The sequence below is a fragment of the Thunnus thynnus genome, chromosome 13 (assembly GCF_963924715.1).
Source record: "Thunnus thynnus chromosome 13, fThuThy2.1, whole genome shotgun sequence".
In the NCBI taxonomy this organism is placed as follows: domain Eukaryota; kingdom Metazoa; phylum Chordata; class Actinopteri; order Scombriformes; family Scombridae; genus Thunnus; species Thunnus thynnus.
The window spans coordinates 12,364,692-12,382,162 of record NC_089529.1 but is presented as its reverse complement, the minus strand read 5'-3'; the positions used below and the strand labels follow the sequence as shown (position 1 = coordinate 12,382,162).

The following is a 17,471-nucleotide window of genomic DNA, read 5'->3' as shown; positions in this document are numbered from 1 at the left end:
CGGAAACATTGCTGTTGAGCAACTGAGATAAAGCTTGTTTAAAGGACAGATAATGAAAACTCAACACTGACTTAACTCGGTGTCCCCCTGCTGTTATTGTCATTTAACTACACCATCCTTGAAAACACTGAAAGGTCAGTATGTTTTTAAACGCCCTTGCACAGCACTGGGCAGATCACAAAGTCTCAAAACATGTGACTAAAAAAGTTCCTTTCGTGGCTTACCATCACACCAAAAGATGTCACTATGTCGCAGCCTTGTCAACCACATTAAGATCTATCCCCTGCTGACTCCTGGCAAATGATAACCTGAAATGTCCAACATTTTTTATTGGAGGTTGAACCCATTATCTACATATTATATAAAGGAGCACATCAATAGATCAATAAAAGTTTTATTTTTTCAATCTCTGTAATACAAATTAGTGCAAATGTGACCTACTGAAGAACTGTCAGTTTAGCATTTAATGTGTGAGAAATATAAATTTCACAATCATTTACTCATATAGGTTATTCTTTACACAGCTTTACAGACATTATGTGCACTTGTCGTGTTTTTTTCCAGGTCTGGTTAATTATTACCTTTTAAACAACATTCAAGTACAGAGAGATCCAACAGGACATAAATTGCTGTTTGCCCATATATGGATTAGTGAACATGTTTACGTCCTCGGGGGATACATAAAGAGAGCAGGAAAGTTACTGAAGCTACCACTCTGTGCGACACGGCCAATGCAGTTCATCATATGCTGGTTTTCTAAATTCATTGTCGGGGGGTGAGCTCCTGAGGATCGGATGAAGAAACAAATTTTGCTTTTGTTCACATTCAGAGGACTAGTAAGCAAAGGAAAAAAGGGTAAAAAGAGAAAATGGCCAGTTTTATATTACGGAAAGCTGAACCCAAGGACGTGTCTGATATCTTGCGACTCATAAAGGTAAGCAAAAAGTTATTTCGGCCATTTGATTCAAAATCTGTCATCTGTAATTGTTGTTCCAGTTAAAAACATAATTCACTGTCATTCTTTCTTTATGCCTTTAAGGAACTGGCTAAGTTTGAAGAGATGGAGGAGCAGGTCATACTGACCGAAAAAGGTGCTTCATTTTTATCTACATTATGTTTAACTGTGATTACATTTTTGACATAAAGTATCTGGATTTTCAGTAAACATTTTCAAACATTTATATAAAGTGAATGTCCCACTTGTAGAACTACTTGAAGATGGCTTTGGAGATCATCCGTTCTACCACTGTTTAGTTGCTGAAATCCCAAAAGAACAGCAGACCTCAGAAGGTAAAAACAACGCTTTTCACATTTCACAATTCAAGATTTATCCATAAATTAACAGGATTATCCTTTAAATCCAACCCTGACTCACGATCTCTTCTTCTAGGGTACACTGTGATTGGTTTTGCTATGTACTACTTCACTTATGACCCTTGGATTGGAAAGCTGCTCTACTTAGAAGACTTCTATGTCATGCAGGATTTTCGGGGTAAAGTTGTTGACAAGTGCTGTTATATGATGGTGATAAAGGTTAATCAGTTACAGAGGAAACATTTTGCAATGTTAAGAGGCATTTCTACACCAACACTAATTGCCTTCTGTACATTTAATCTTTCACCAGGTTTTGGCATTGGTTCAGAAATCCTGAAGGTTCTCAGTGAGGTACCGTAAAACTCCTTGTTTAGCAACAGGTCTCCACTGCATTCAACACTTCATGTGTACTTGTGTTTTATACTTGGATGCGTTTTGTTTTCCTCTAGACGGCAGTGAAGACGCGCTGCAGCAGCATGCACTTCATTGTAGCAGAAAACAACAAGAAGTCTATTGAGTTCTACAAGCGAAGAGGAGCAGCTGACCTCTCCTTTCAGGAGGGCTGGCGTCTTTTTGCGATCGAGAAGCAGGGGCTGCTGAAAATGACGGCCAAATAGAGTTTACTGTTAATCAACTTGTACTGACTGTTGCTGATAGCAATAATTCTGTTTTGTCTGGTCACTGATTTTAAAACACATTACATACATACATTTTAAATGCATTTATCAATCAACTGTTACCTTTGATAAACAATTTCTGCTGATCTGAAATCTAGAAAGACTTCTGCTCATTTTAAGAATGAGCAATGAGGTTTGGGAATCATATCATAATAACACTAAATATATGCTGTTAATGATTTTACTTAATGATTTTTTGCCATTGTGTGATTTAAAGGGCACATACAATGCAAACAAAAGCTCTGCATGTTTTATATATGCAACATACACTAAAATATTGTTCTAATTTCTGCTTTGTTTTCCAATGTTATGTCATGTTCAGTACAAATGGCTCAAATATGGCACCAGAAAAAAGTATAAAATTCCTAAAATATGTTTTTAACTCCAGTCAGCTTTGCTTTACTTAAAGATACATATTTGTACTTTCGTTTATACACTCAAAGTTGATACCTGATATACTGCTTGGGTAGCAGTTTGTGAATAATAAGGGCAAAGTTCCCTCATAAAGTACTTTGATGAATAAACAAAATGAGTGTGTGTTTTTTTATAAGCTTTGCGTGTATAACATGATAAGAGTATTTGTACTTGCATAACCTGATGACCTGATTTTGACACCTAAGAAAGGATTATACAACTTTGATTCATTTCCTGGTTTCTATAACCTTTCAGTTAGTCACTCTTTATAGCTGCAATGTGTTCTTGTGACCCCTCATCACTGCTTACATGAGCTATATGAGCTGTCCAACTGAAGAGTGATGTTTCCTGCTTAGATTGTTTCATTTGAATATTTTTAGAGGCCTGTAAAGGTAAAATTCTTCTAGTCTAGCAATTTTTTTGTGTGTTAAAAATATTTTGTTGTTTTTCCCTCTTCTTTCTCTAACTTATTGATCATTTTGTGATCTGTTGGAGGATATTCTGCTTTGCAACATATTTTGAATCAATTAAAACAAATCCACAATTTTGAAATAATGTCTGAAATAAGGGAACCTTGAGCTATGTTATTACAAACCATGTTACAATATGAATCCTCATGTGCCAGTAAGATTAGAATAAGTGCTGAAAGTTTTCAGATCCTTTACTTGGATAAGAGTAGTAATGCACAAACTACTCCAATAAGAGAAAAAAAAAATCCTTCTTTCAAAATGTTGCTTAAGTAAAAATTACCAGCAAAATGTACTTAAAGTACCAAAAGTAAAAGTATATATATATATATATATACTGTATTAACATGTAAGCAGCAGTTCAGTGTTGCATCTGGTTGGGGTGGAACTAATGCTAACAATTTTATACTGTTGAGTGGGTTAATTTAAAACAAATATATAGTCTGATCATTATTTTGTGTATATATATTAATTAATTAACTATCTACAAACTACAGCTGTCAGATAAATGTAGCATAAAAGATACAATATTAGTACTTATTAGTAGGCCTATATCAAACTTGCAGAACAGTAATTTATTCCAAAACTGCTCAAAACTGTACTTTAAATACAGCAGATGGGTAAATGTGGGATATGATTTTACTTACTAAAAGAAGGGTTTTCAAAATCTTATAGTCAACAATATCTCAATTTATAGCCTGGGTATAAATAAAAAATTCAAAAGCCTTATTTATCTGGAAAGTGAAGAGACTAATTTCTTAAAGTTAAACATTTGTGAAGAAACACGTAATGAAAGTGATACTGATGCAGTAATTACTTTGAATGGAAACCAGTCAGCGGTTTGTTTAAATGCTCTCCATCTATCTGGAGGTCAGAGTTTAACTACCTTTTGTATTTTGCACCTCAGTGCTGCTGTTGGTTGGAGAACTGAAGCTGTGCTCTGTCTGAAACTTGCAACCTCGGGGTACAAACTAATTAAAGTCGCCACTGCATTGCGCGTTTTGAACAGCGGGGCTTCAGATTATGGCCTGTTTGGTGCCTGCCGGTGTGATTTCCACCACAACCCTTCCGCATTTTCCTGCTGCTCTCGGGCTGTGACGTGTCGTGCTGACGGCGGCCTCGGAGCTGGAGGAGCGGGGGGCTGTAGCAGGACAAGATCTGGCTCCAGACGTCCTGCTTTGCTTTCAGCGGAGCTCCAGAAACAACCACATAACCCCTCCTTCTCTGCTCCTCTCCGGCCCGCCCAAATAACACACAATTCCCGACTGAATCGTGCCCGAGTCTGGGGGAACCAGGCGGCCTGGGAAGCCGAGGAGCGGACGGAGGCCATCCCTGCAGCATACATCTGGTACGCGGGTTGTTTTTGCCCGTTTGCAGAGCTATGTTTGCATCTGTGTGTGTCCGCGACTCTTTGTTTTTGCATGCATGTGGTATTTTAATTTATTTCTTTATTCTCACTGAGAGGCCGCAAAGGGTTGGGCCTTTTCTTCTCGGGCCCGGGCCTCAATAGAGGCCATAATTGGTAATTCAGGCCTATCCGGTTAGCTAGCCAGCCTCTTTAATGCAGGGGTTTTTACTCGCTAGTCGTCGTCGTTGGTTAACGTCGCTGTAAGTGGTTAAAGCAGTCGTTTTGTAGTGAAGTATTTACCCGCAGTGTAATTCACATTTTTTAATCGCCGAGGGGTATTTTCCAGTAAGTGTTAAAATTAGCATTCTTTCAGATACCAAGCTAACAAAATGGCGGACGCTAGTGTGGTGAAAATCGATTATGGAGGTGTGTGTATGTGTGTGTGTGTTTAGCTCCTCTCCCGCTAGCTGGCTATTACAGAAACCACAGCAGTGCAGTCCTTTCTTTTGTAGTAACATTATTACCTCCCAGCACATGTGTGTATCAGTGCAGTCAGCTGTTCCTTAAATGTATGTGTTTTGGTGGCGTCTGGACTTTGCGTGTGTAAATCTGCGGTCCGTTGAAGACGTTACTGTGACTCATCTTCATCGGGTTTTACACCTCGTGTTCAGTCTTGCATGAATGAGTAGCCTAGTAAGTCCTCCCCCCCCAAATACCTGAGTTGATATTATTGTATTTGCAGCATCTTCCAGCACATTGACGCACTATGTTGTGCGCCACATGTCCACACATCATTTTCCACCTGGAGGTGGGGGATGGTACATGCAGTGGAAATTAAATGGCACCCCGGCTGCATCGTCCACACCACTGTTTACATCTCTGCATCCCCGTGTGTGTGTGCTTCTCTGAGTGTGTGTATGTGAGAGAGATATTTGTCGCACATTGTTTCACCGTCATCTCCTCGACGAAGGTGGTGCCAGCTGGGCTGCAGGGATTGTGTTTTGTTATAAACATTTGCTTCATATTGGTAGCAGAAGTGGTGATGCAGTCACTTGCTTCCCCCTGCTGCAGACACAAGCCAACACTGCAAAAAACAATTTTCTTAATTGTAATTTAATCCATTATTGAGATTTTTCCCTCGAACAAAATCAGTAAAATTTGCAAGTGAGGCTGGACTTCTTTTCTGTGCAATCTTTTTTTTTATTAAGCTATCATATCTTGTTTGTGTGTGAAATATGTGAATAAAAGGTTAAAACAGATGATCTACACGGAGAAACTGGTCTATGGCAGCAGCTAAAACATGATGCGACAAAGTGAAATGGGATATAAAACAAAGCAATTGTATGGTTTAAGAATAATATAGTTGACAGTTTTAATATCTAAATAGGGTAGGGTTTTGTTTTGAGAAGTTTCTATACACAGTTGTACCAAAAAAGGGTACAAGTTTGATACCCAGCCTTATTTCTTATAGGAAATACCAAGTGTGCACAGTGTTTATGTGATCAAACCCACAGAAATCAATACACACAGTATTTACTGCACAATGACCTGACAACAGTCCTGTTAAGATGGATATGTGATAGTTGTGAAGGCCTCGGTCAAGCTGCAGTCCTTTAGTTGTGTAGCACAAGGCCAGTGGTCTGTATCATGTGAATCACATTTTAATGTCAAATTAACAACACACACACACAGTTTTCCCTCAACTAGCAAAGGATAAGTCTCATTGAGACTTTCTCTGTGTACGTTTGGGGAAAAGAAATGACTTGACTCTGTATAGGTTAACACTTAATGCTTGAATCATTTTTAATGTTCTGCATCATCTGTTCTGTTATATAATTCATATTGTTTAAATCAACATTAATTACCATGAACGTATGAATTTTGCTCACGTCTGGGTGCAGATTCAATTACTTGAGTTTCATAGTTGTCCATACATATAACTTATTATGCAGTTGATATATTGTTGTGTGAAAATGGACTCGGGTGACCTGCTATGCTTTGCTCCAATCTGCAGTGTAGACTAGAGCTGCAACAATTAGTTGATCACCAGAAAATTGCCAACCATTTTAATAACTGATTAAGGCAGTATGAGTCCCATTTTTCAGTCATTTTTTTAAAAGGAAAAAATACAAAGATTCTCTCATTCTAGCATCACAAATGTGAATATTTTCTGGTTTCTTTAGCTCTCCGTGATGATAAACTGAATATCTTATGGTTGTGGACTGTTGATCAGGACAAAACAAGAGATTTGAGGTTGCACCTTGGGCTTTAGGAAACAGTGATTGACATTCTTTTCACCATTTTCTGATTTCATAGACCAAATGCCTGTGGATTAATCAAGAAAATAAAAAAAACACAGATTATTCAATAATGAAAATAATCATTAATTGCAGCCCTGATGTTGACCTCATACTGAAACGAATGTCTAGTGTAAAATAATGTGTGCAGAAGATGCGCCAGACTGATTTAAGTTACTTCAGTGAGTAACAGTGTGATAACTGATAATAACTAATCAATCAGTCACGTTTATTGTTGAGATTGTCGGGGTTTACATGGTTCCTCTAATTAGCTTTATTCCTGACAATTTGGGACACCAAAGATCTAAGCTTTTTATTATTTGCTTTCAGCTCTACAGTAACAGATGCAGTGCGAGGACAATGGATGAGGATGTCACCAGGCTTGCAATACATTCTGAAGAGCCTAAAATAATATTACACGGATCGGGTAATTATATTAATGTTTGTATACATTTACTACATAAAGCTTGTGAGAGTTCTGATAAACATGGTAGTATTGGGCTATATCAAGAAGCACTATTCATTGGTTAGACAGATAACTTGAAATATTTGAATGACATAAGTAAAGTATTGTTCATAATGAGACGTTATGTCAAGCATGATGCTTAACATTTAACACACCATTTAAAACATCCACACACAATAAACAGTTGCTCTTGACTATCTGGTTAACTGGGAAATCCTGCTTCTTCCAGATGAGGGTGGTGCCGGCGGGCAGGAGTTTGTTGTGGAGCTTCAAGAGACTGTGTTGGTGTCAGAAGGCGAGGGGGAAGGAATGGCGGTTCACAGGTTCGCCCCAGACGAGTTAGTCATCCAGGATGCCGTTGAGGACGTGGTCTCAGAGTATGTGCACTGCGATGAAGACGAAGATGTTGCTGTAGAAACCTGCGTGATGGCCCTGGAGGGCGAGGAGGAAGGTGTTGCCATGGGAGACATCCCTGAAGATGGGCTGGACCCAGAGCAGCAGGACGACGACCAAGATGGCTGTGGAGATTATCTAATGATATCCTGTAAGTTTACTGCTCTGCTGTGCTGGGATTGGAATGAAATGTGCCATTGCTCCTCTGGAAGCCACGATTACATGTGGATAAAGGGTGTACAGTGCTTGAACAACACAGTTTTAAAAAGTGCATTCATTTTGATCTGTTTCATATAATTATAGGTATACAGAAATATTAAAATTAAATCCAAATTGCACTTTAAATAAGTATAAATAGCAGGGAGGTACTAAAGCATTTTATATTGATACACTAAACGGTAATAAAAATATTAAAACAGCAGCAATAACGTGTGTTGTCAGAACTTACACCGTCACCAGCTCATGGCTAGTAGATCCCACATACTTGCACGTGTTGAATGAGATGTTGCGTGTGTCGCCCTCACTAGTGGACGAAGCCGGTAAAATGGTGTCTGAGGATGGGACGGAGGTAACTGTAGAGGGAGCTGTAGAGGACCAGGAAGTGGAGAAGGATGAGGACGGACAGGAGGTGATAAAGGTTTACATCTTCAAGGCGGATTCGGGGGAGGATGACATGGGTGAGTAGCAATTAACCTTCAATCTCTTTTAGGAATAATGAAGGGTCAAATTTTAGTTGAAGTACCAGTGATTGACGCAGAATTTGTTACATCAACCTATGAAGCACAGGTTAAAAAACTAATTAAATGAGACATTTCTTTATCTTGTGAAACGTTTTTTTATAAACATTAAATCTTGATTAGAATAATTTGTTCTCTGTGGAGGTAAATACAACTTTCTCTGTCCTTGACCTGAAAAAGTTTGAAGGCTGTGTTGTATGAGCGGAGGGATTTTAAAGATGTTTTTATTCTTCAGGCGAATCTGTTGACATCAGCGACGGAGACACGGAGAGTGTGGCGTTAACGGAGTCTTCAGGCCAAACGCTCAGAGAGAAGATGGTTTACATGTCTGTCGGGGATTCTCATCATCAAGGAAACCACGGTGAGTCATTTCGATCCAGTGAGCGGGGATGTCTGTCATGAAAGTAAACGTCACTCGTTTTTTGGTTTTGTACATGTTGGGCTCATCTACAGGTGGGTCCAAGGTGACTGATGAGGTTTATATGGAGGTGGTGGTAGGAGGTGAAGAGCCAGTAACTCACGACCGCTCGTATGACAGCGTGTCTCTAAGCAAGGACTTCATGCCTGTGGCCTGGGCAGCTGCTTATGGTCAGCACCCCTGTCTATTAAATTGCTATTATTAAAAAAAAAACAACACTGGAAACCTGTGCATCAGCCACGTCTCTGAGTGTCTTGGCTTAAGCTTTACAGATGCTGGTTTTGTTTATTTTTGTTTATTTAAAGACCTTCTGTTGCTCCCACAGGCGCAGACGATAGCGAGAGTTGTGAAAACCGAAACGGTGCAGCCAGTGCACTGCTGCACATCGATGAATCGGACGGGGTTGATGAAATCAATAGACAGCGCAACAAGAGCAAGAGACGGTCGGAACCTCGGCAGGTCCAAACAGGTAAAAGCAACACAAAGTTATTGGATATGGAAGTTGCTGTTCCAGGCCAGTTTTCAATGTAATCGATCTCTGAACACACCACGAAGAAGACCTTTAGATCATTAAGGATTAAAGCTGCAGCCACATTATTTTCATTTTCATTAAGTTGATATTATTTTTATTTAATTGATCAATAACATAGGCGCATTTCAGTGATCAGAAGCCTAAAGACTGCAAGAAATTACATTTATATTTGGAAAAAGAAACAGAAGCAACACATTGCATTTGTTATAAATGGCAGTTGACTTCGCATGACTTTTGTAACCAACAGGTAGATTTAATACGTGGCAGATGATGACTGAGTTTAAGGGGCTTATTTGTTTGTCATTTGATCCTCCCCTCCATGTGCATTACATAATCGTGTGACACAGAAATTCCTGTTTTTCACTGTCAGTCATGAATTCAAACCATTCAACACTTTTTGTTTGTTAAACCCGCTTTTCCAGAAAGCGGGTTTAACAAACTGAGTCTAACCCTGAACTTTGGGATATGACTGTGTATCAGGCTGTAGCCTACGTTACATTTTAAATATATTGATTCAGCTTTAATGTGACAGGGACAAATTTACACTTGAAAAGGCGTCAAGGTTAAAATACTGATTTTTTTTTTTTTTTTTTTTTTTTAATTTCAGACATCTATTTGTATTTTGGTCCAACATCATTCAGTGATGCTGCTCGATCCTGCTCACACCAAAATATTAACATAAAATCTCCAATATTGTAGGAATTATGTTCCATCAGTGCGACCAATCACATCATGAGTGATAGAGATAATTTTTCATTGATACTACGTGTCTAAAGCTTCATACTGATTTTTTAAAAATTTAAACTGAGATTACTCATTATGTGCAATGAACGTTTCAGTGCAGGAGCTGCTCTAACAAACTGACGGCTGTCGTTAGTGCTCATAGTCACAGTGTTATAACAGAAGGACATGCAGAGGTTTTATTCTGAGCTGAGGCCGAATTCACACTGTGTAATATTTGAATATCAAGACAAAAAACACTGTTCAAAGAATTGACTGATAGCACATAAAAGCGGTAACTTTAGATAGTCCTTCAGTAACAAACTAATATCCAACTAGGATTTTGATTCTGATATACAGCAAACCTCCGCTAATTAACATGCTCCGATACGGACTAAATGAATGAGGAAATGACACGGCGTGTCTGGCTCTGTAACGAGGAAGAGACAGAGAGAAACTCAGGGTTTGTTGAAGAAAACCTGCCAGTGAGCAAGTTAGGTTCACAGAGTTTCCCTCATCTCAGGGTTAACAAACTGAGAGTTTTCACTAAACCTGCTTTCTGGAATACCGCCCAGGGCTGTGTAATATTGGCACAACGTGTTAACTGGTTTCTTTCCAACAACCCCCTCTGTGACTTGTGGAAGCAGTTGGACATGATACAGCAGCAGTTGAACTGCTGCTGTAGCTCATGTCCTTCGCACAGGCTTATCAGCAGTTTACTGTGTTCCACTCTGATGGTTTCATTAGCTTTTGGACATGTGGATAAGTAGTTTATAACTACTTTGATCACTATAACTTTATTATCTGCATGTTGGCCCTGAACAAGATTGAGAATTGGAGCAAAAAGGAAATTTTGCCCTAAAAGTTTTAGTTTTCAAAATCATGATTAGTTAATGAGTAAATGAAAGAATTCTGACAGCAAATCATAAGACCAGGACTGTGATAAACACTAAATGCTTAAAGAATGGGTTCACATTATTTCAAGTCCGTCTTACAACTATACTAACATGCCCATATGTACATAGTTATTGGTTGCTGTAATTATTTCCTGATTCCGGATTGCATGAATCTTGTACACTCTCAAGATATCTTCAGTCCCATTTGTGTTGTCTGCTCAATGCAGTGTCACACTGTTAACCTTACTGTCACCTTACATATGAACAGTGTTTGTCTGTTTCCTTAACAAACGCAATCATGGCCATGTTGTCATTTCAGTTTCCCTCTTGTCGTTTTTCTCTCCAGCCATCATCATCGGTCCATATGGTCAACCTCTGACAGTTTACCCCTGCATGCTTTGTGGTAAAAAGTTCAAATCGCGAGGCTTCCTGAAACGCCACACCAAGAATCATCACCAGGATGTTCTGACGAGGAAAAAGTACCAATGTACAGACTGTGACTTCACCACCAACAAGAAAGCCAGCCTCCACAACCACATGGAGGTGCACGCTCTGAGCAGCAAGGCCCCTTTCGAGTGTGAAATGTGTGGCAAGGAGTTCCACCAGCAGGCGGCGCTGTTCTCTCACAGACTGCAGCACCACCACAGAGAGCCCAAGAGCCAGCCGCCTCCACCTCCCACCAAGATGCATAAATGCAAGTTCTGTGACTATGAAACTGCTGAGCAAGGACTGCTCAATCGGCACTTGTTGGCTGTTCACAGTAAAAGCTTCCCCCACATCTGTGTGGAATGTGGAAAAGGCTTCCGACACCCCTCAGAGTTGAAGAAACACATGCGCACGCACACGGGCGAGAAGCCTTACTCCTGCCTGTACTGCGACTACAAGTCGGCCGATTCCTCTAATCTCAAGACACACATCAAGACTAAGCATAGCAAAGAGATGCCATACAAATGTGAGCGCTGTTTCCAGACCTTTGCAGAGGAGGAGGAGTTAATGCAGCACGGACTGACACACGAGGAGAATAAGACCCACCATTGTGCCCACTGTGATCATAAAAGTTCCAACTCCAGTGACCTGAAACGCCATATCATATCCGTTCACACCAAGGACTATCCACACAAATGCGCCGTCTGTGGTAAAGGATTCCACCGGCCGTCTGAACTGAAGAAGCACTCAGTATCCCACCGCACCAAGAAACTCCATCAGTGCCGGCACTGCAACTTCAAAATTGCAGACCCTTTTGTTCTCAGTCGCCATATCTTGTCTGTCCACACGAAGGAGCAACAGGCCTCTCCTGAAAAGGGTGAGGCCAAGAGGACAGAGACGCACACTCCCGTTGTCACACCTAAAAAGTCTGCACCTAGCGGGTCCAGCAGCTCTGGCCCGCCCGCTAGAGTGAGTGCAGCCAGCTTAGCCAGCAGCGTGACTGTAGTTATTGGTAAAGGACAAAAAGAGAGGAGAATTTACCAATGCCAGTACTGTGACTACAGCACTGGGGACGCTTCAGGGTTCAAGCGGCACGTGATTTCCATTCACACAAAAGACTATCCTCACCGCTGCGAGATCTGTTCAAAAGGCTTCCGACGACCCTCGGAGAAGAACCAGCATATCATGCGCCACCACAAGGACGTGGTGCAGGCAGAGTGACTCTGACCGAGCCAAATACTGTGCCACAACCAAGAACAATGTTGAAACAACCATCGTACCCCAATCACTGCACCCTCAGCACAACACCAGTCACATTTAAACAATGTGTCATGTGTGTGTGTGCTGCACTTAGTCTGTTCTATTGTTTTGCTCTTCTTTTTTTTTTGGTCCTCCAGCCTAATGTTTGTTCAGAAATGTATACACATGTACATAACATTAATGCTCTGTCAGAGTTGGCAACAGAACCCTCCGTAGACTTGCACTTTTAACTGCATGTCCCTTGCTGGTGACAGTGTGCATGGCAGATTGTGCAGATGTCTTTTTGTAGATACACAGTTTTAATTTTGCAGGCAGCAATCACAATGGTCCTAATTATTTGTCTCGAAACTGAAGTGTAATTTGCAAAACGTTTGTGTCATTTTGTTAAAATGTACTTAACACAGCAGTATGGATTAGCAACCTGTTCCCAGTAGCACTTGCCAACTTGGTAAAGATCATGATGAATGCAGTAATCAAGTCATGTATGGTAATTATGTATGTGTGTGTGTATGTGTGTGTGTGAGAGAGAGAGAGAGTGTGTGTGAGAGAGAGTGAGAGAATGACAAAAAAGCATCTGTTGTGCTTCCTGGTGCTCTGACCCCACCACTCTGTAACATAATGCTTTTTGTTGTGTCAACAAAACACAAGGCTGGTTGTGTACAGCACCCAGAGAAAAGAAACAATCATTCTTAGCTTCGTCCACATGCATCTACCATCATGAAATTAACACAGAATACACAGTGAAATAGTGGATGTGTCATGGTAGTGAGTTAAAGACCAGATATGCACCCATACAGCGATGCGATCATTACCCTCCCCCCATCGCTCATTTATCACACACCTGTCCATCGTTTGTTTCAAGTCAGTAACTGTACTGTAAGTTGTTCAGAATGAGCCCTGACTGACAGTACTTTTAACCCATTAATGCTACCTGGGGAGTGAAACCCCATTTATTTGACAAATCTGTGATGAGGAAAAGGTTTCTCGTTTTCAACACTATTACTGATCACAAGCAGTTCACACAGATGGCTTCTTTGTCTATGATCAAACTTGTTTTTCATATGAATTGAAATAATATCTGTTAAATCACAGAAAAAGCATAATCTACAATTACGAGTATGATACCAATATTAGTCTGGGTTTAAAAAAAAAAAAGTTGACATCAGTGTCCAAATATGACTGTCTGGCCTAAATAGGAATCTTACAGTATATCTGGTGCTGCTGTTATGAAGCTATGGACTGAACTCTTTGTTTTCGCCAACACAGATGTACTTTTGTCAGTAGAAAGGGAAAACGTATATCTTTTTTTAGATGCAACTTCAGAAGACAGGTGCTGGTGGTGTACTTGTACTATGGCTTTTTACTTTTTTTTTTTTTTCACCTGTGATTATTTCTGTTTTTATATTTATTTCATTTACAAGTTGTTGTATAGTTAAGTGTAACTAGACTTCTATGGGACGTAAATTATTGTTTTGTATACAAATCTGTACAAAGCGTGTAGATGTAAACACTTGATAAAAAGGAAATCTGAACTGTGTTGTTATGGATGTACTTCAACGTATTTGTTAAAAAAGATAATAAAAGCAAAGTATTTTAGCCGTTTGTGTTTTATTTGCCCACATTAATAAAGATTGCACTCAGTTACAACTGCAGGTTTATAAAAGAAAAGTTGTGTATATTGAAACCAGGCTTTAAAACATGTTTAGTGGTAATGGGAACATTTGAAAGAGCAGAGCAAATAAACTGGAAAAAAAAAAATTCTGTTTCCATTCATGGAAGTGACCCTTGACAGATGTTGAATGTTCAGGAGAAACATTATAGGGTCTTCAGATGACGTCTTTTAGCAGAAAATTAGGCTGCAGGGCACTCAGCTAGAGAAGGAAAAAATGAAAAGAGTAAGGTGATCAGTGTATGACGTCCCTCTATCATGAGTTAGTTTATATAAAATCTCTACATATAATAGATAAAATACCATTTTTGGGAAGTATAGCAATATTTTCTGGCAGGATGCCAGTCTCCAAGGAGAACTGCCTGAACTTCTCCAGCAGCTCAGCGCTGAGGTCCACTCCTCTGCCTGTGAAACCACATGATATTAATCTGCTATACTGAACTGCTTAACACATGTGGACAGAGTGTAAAATCATGGTTAATGATGATGTTACCGTAAAGTTTGTTGACAACGGTAGGATCACCCCCCTTGGTCTTGATGGTGTGAGTCAGGGCGTACTCGTCGTACTTGATTTCGACCATGCGCATGTCATTCTCATTCCCCCAGCCTGGCATAGAGAGGGCAATAAAACCATGTGAAAGCAGAATTATATGCATATTTAAATTGTGAATGTTGCATGCTTACCTCTATGTGTTGGTGCGCTATGTGTTTGTGTGTTTGGGTGCACTCACGCTCACTTGTGTATGTGAACTTTCCGGGCACATCGCTCTTCTTGGCCAGGTTGTTCATTCTCCAACAAGAACCGTCAGAGCTGAAGACAGAAAGAAACAATTGAAACATGATTCGCGTTGTCACCGTTTATCCACCTTTTTTAATCTCCTGTCTCCCTGTCCGTCCTCTCACACTCACCTGAGGCTGGAATACGATATGTCCAAGTCCCCGTCTGCAGTTGGGGTGAGCATGGCCGTGCCCATTTTCATGCTGCCTTTGCGGCTGACAAACCACTGGGCATTAGTGGCAAATCCAATCAGGTACCACTTCCCTGCCATCTGTGGACACACACACAAATACAGCAAAAATGAAACAAAGACATCATTAATAGTATAGTTATAGCAGCAAACACTAGAGAAAAATGTGTGTTTTAAGTAATAATCAGACTCTTGTAATGTGGAAGGCTTGAAACAATAGAAAAACCAATCTTTAAAATGGCACTCATGGTTCTTTCAAGTAATCTATGTCACTAAAACACTATCAAACTGATTTAAAAGAAACATCTACAAAGACTCCTTAATGGCTTTAATTGAAGTTAAAATGTAAGCTTAAATCTGTTAATCCATATGATTTACTTAAAAATATCATAGTAGGATAAGAAAGGTTAATTGCTCACATATTGTTTTTCTTAAATGTCTCCTTGCTCTCTAGAAATGTGCCAACCACACAACTAATTCAGGCACACAGCTGTTTAAACAAAAAATATACATGGAATCATTCTATAATACTCCATATCATACCTATTTTAGCAAATATTGTGCATGTCATCAAATAACACCATAAATCTATATTGTGATAAATAAAAAATAAGCCATAGTTGACACAGTTATGTGTCCTACCCCTTGTAAATTGAAGTCTCTTTGGGGTGTTACTTCAGAAGAAACCGTCAAGGAGCAGAGCAAGGCTCCCAGCACTGTCAGCAGTAAAGTCATAGCTTCTGAGGAGCAGGATCAGTCGCAGTAAAGATGACGGAGGAGCGCCTGGATGAAGATCTGCACATCTGGTGTTGAAGTTCTGCCCGACGTCCCTTTATATAGCGGAGGGTGAGATTACCCTTTCCCTCCCAGCAAGCACAAAAACACAGACACACACACACACACACGCACACACACGCAAGCCCTGGAGCTGGGATGGGTTCGAACACGTGAAGTTTCAGAACAGCCACAAAGTAAGCTTTTAACCCTGCCGGGGCAGAATTCAATCAACCGTGTGAGAGCGACAGCGGACAGAAATATGCCAAGAAACAACATAACCTTGCATAACAAGCGGGTAGAGATTATATCCTGTGTGTCACATAGTTCAAGTCGAGAAGCACACTGTTTGTTAGTTCCATTTTGCAGCTACCCAGTTGTGAGCATGAGCTTTAAAAAAATAGCAAACAACTAACCAAAAGTGGTAAACAAAGCAGTGGCTGCCATCCAGTGCTTTCTGTGGTGAAGACCACAGAATCAAATTCATCTGTCAGCAGTTGCAATAGTAAAACACACAGACAACACAAATGCCCTTGCAGATTGGATACCTAATCATGCAGTGGCATGTAGTGAATTGAAATGCTTCCCTGTGTCTCTGTAGGGGCTCATATGAGTCTGTGAATGCTTTCCCCTCCTCATTCTTCCTCAAATTACTGACGCAAACTAAAATAACAAATCCTGTGTACAGCTTGTGTCTCTTTCACGGTACACCAGGACAGTACTTTCACATTCAGTTCAAAAATTCACTCTAAGTTGGAAAGAGCAGTCACCTTTAGTAGCTGTTCTGGAGCTTTTGATCACATCACATGATCTTCATCATAAGTCCATCAGTTGGAAGAATTGAAGTAATAATGGTAATTCTTCTCTAGCTGCTGATAAAAAACATGTGATAATGATCGAAAGCTCCAGAGCAGCTACTAAACGGACCTTGAGGTGAGATTGTTTCATCAACTGCTTTCATATTGTTTGACTGTGCAGTAGCTGCAAAATTAGGTAAAATTATGTAACGACACACAAAATCTTTTTAGGTTCCAGGCCATCAGCCACTGCTGCATTGCAAGATATTATAAATAGATTATACATTTACATACTTGATGTAGTTAAATACAATTTTGAGGTACTCATAGGCTACTTAAATTAAGTATTTTCATTTTATGTTACTTCTGCTCTACAATATTTCAGAGGCAAATATTGCATTTTTCACTTCACTATATTTATCTGATAGCTACAGGTACTAACTACTAGATTTCACACACAAAACTTGAAATATAACACCCACTTTTTCAAATGTATTTTTCAAAACATCATCTTATACTCAGGCCAATACAGTATATAAAGTTTGTAAAATTAGCCCCACTAATTGTCAACAGTAATATGCTTTTTAAACATGAATGCACTGCATTTTTCTGCAGAAGTATTTTTTTACTGTGGATTTGTTAAGTACATTTTGCTGATAATATTTCTGTACCTTGAATAAAATGTTGCATGCCAGACATTTTTATATGTAACAGAGTATTTCTACATTATAGTATTGCTACTTTTATTTGATGATGTGAAAATGTCTTCCACCATTGGGTATTAGTTAACCTTATCACTATTTCTATACATCAGACATTGCCTCCGTTTACTTGATTCCCTTCTGCCCATTATAAGATCGCATTTTGTTCTGACTGAACTTATAAATTATTACTAGTT

At 39.6% G+C, this 17,471-nt stretch overlaps 3 protein-coding genes across 6 annotated transcripts; 2 read left to right on the top strand and 1 right to left on the bottom strand.

Annotated features, from left to right (window-relative positions):
• The first annotated feature begins 690 nt into the window (after positions 1 to 690).
• LOC137195535 (diamine acetyltransferase 1-like) lies at positions 691 to 2,960 on the top strand. Of its 2 annotated transcripts, XM_067607984.1 has the most exons (6): positions 694 to 934; positions 1,040 to 1,091; positions 1,207 to 1,290; positions 1,391 to 1,492; positions 1,625 to 1,665; positions 1,764 to 2,960. In XM_067607984.1, exons 1-6 carry the CDS (start codon positions 869 to 871, stop codon positions 1,929 to 1,931), a joined length of 513 nt encoding a protein of 170 aa, XP_067464085.1. In that variant the 5' UTR covers positions 694 to 868; the 3' UTR covers positions 1,932 to 2,960. The 2 variants fall into 2 exon arrangements, with proteins under 2 accessions (XP_067464084.1, XP_067464085.1); XM_067607983.1 differs by having other exon boundaries at positions 691 to 934; positions 1,391 to 1,665.
• Positions 2,961 to 3,751: 791 nt separating this feature from the next.
• LOC137195531 (zinc finger Y-chromosomal protein 1) lies at positions 3,752 to 13,961 on the top strand. Of its 2 annotated transcripts, XM_067607977.1 has the most exons (8): positions 3,752 to 4,220; positions 6,848 to 6,944; positions 7,213 to 7,527; positions 7,904 to 8,053; positions 8,349 to 8,474; positions 8,567 to 8,701; positions 8,857 to 9,000; positions 11,026 to 13,961. In XM_067607977.1, exons 2-8 carry the CDS (start codon positions 6,878 to 6,880, stop codon positions 12,324 to 12,326), a joined length of 2,238 nt encoding a protein of 745 aa, XP_067464078.1. In that variant the 5' UTR covers positions 3,752 to 4,220; positions 6,848 to 6,877; the 3' UTR covers positions 12,327 to 13,961. The 2 variants fall into 2 exon arrangements, with proteins under 2 accessions (XP_067464078.1, XP_067464079.1); XM_067607978.1 differs by lacking the exon at positions 8,567 to 8,701 and having other exon boundaries at positions 3,753 to 4,220.
• zgc:153704 (Lipocalin-like) lies at positions 13,957 to 16,004 on the bottom strand. 2 transcript variants are annotated; one of them, XM_067607986.1, is made up of 6 exons: positions 15,645 to 16,004; positions 14,944 to 15,083; positions 14,772 to 14,845; positions 14,528 to 14,641; positions 14,338 to 14,439; positions 13,957 to 14,236 (listed from the first exon to the last, which is right to left on the bottom strand). In XM_067607986.1, exons 1-6 carry the CDS (start codon positions 15,735 to 15,737, stop codon positions 14,217 to 14,219), a joined length of 543 nt encoding a protein of 180 aa, XP_067464087.1. In that variant the 5' UTR covers positions 15,738 to 16,004; the 3' UTR covers positions 13,957 to 14,216. The 2 variants fall into 2 exon arrangements, with proteins under 2 accessions (XP_067464087.1, XP_067464086.1); XM_067607985.1 differs by having other exon boundaries at positions 14,766 to 14,845; positions 15,645 to 15,997.
• Positions 16,005 to 17,471: the final 1,467 nt, after the last annotated feature.

What these genes read in the sequence shown, in the direction of transcription:
- LOC137195535 (XM_067607983.1), top strand. Translation starts at nt 869, where the DNA reads ATGGCCAGTTTTATATTACGGAAAGCTGAACCCAAGGACGTGTCTGAT. An exon ending in ATATCTTGCGACTCATAAAG is followed by an intron (nt 935 to 1,039) that starts GTAAGCAAAAAG and finishes TATGCCTTTAAG; the next exon opens with GAACTGGCTAAGTTTGAAGA. An exon ending in TCCTGAAGGTTCTCAGTGAG is followed by an intron (nt 1,666 to 1,763) that starts GTACCGTAAAAC and finishes GTTTTCCTCTAG; the next exon opens with ACGGCAGTGAAGACGCGCTG.
- zgc:153704 (XM_067607985.1), bottom strand. Translation starts at nt 15,737, where the DNA reads ATGACTTTACTGCTGACAGTGCTGGGAGCCTTGCTCTGCTCCTTGACG. An exon ending in ATATCGTATTCCAGCCTCAG is followed by an intron (nt 14,846 to 14,943) that starts GTGAGTGTGAGA and finishes TTCTGTCTTCAG; the next exon opens with CTCTGACGGTTCTTGTTGGA. An exon ending in TGCTATACTTCCCAAAAATG is followed by an intron (nt 14,237 to 14,337) that starts GTATTTTATCTA and finishes TTCCTTCTCTAG; the next exon opens with CTGAGTGCCCTGCAGCCTAA.
- LOC137195531 (XM_067607977.1), top strand. Translation starts at nt 6,878, where the DNA reads ATGGATGAGGATGTCACCAGGCTTGCAATACATTCTGAAGAGCCTAAA. An exon ending in TCATCATCAAGGAAACCACG is followed by an intron (nt 8,475 to 8,566) that starts GTGAGTCATTTC and finishes GCTCATCTACAG; the next exon opens with GTGGGTCCAAGGTGACTGAT. An exon ending in GGCCTGGGCAGCTGCTTATG is followed by an intron (nt 8,702 to 8,856) that starts GTCAGCACCCCT and finishes TTGCTCCCACAG; the next exon opens with GCGCAGACGATAGCGAGAGT.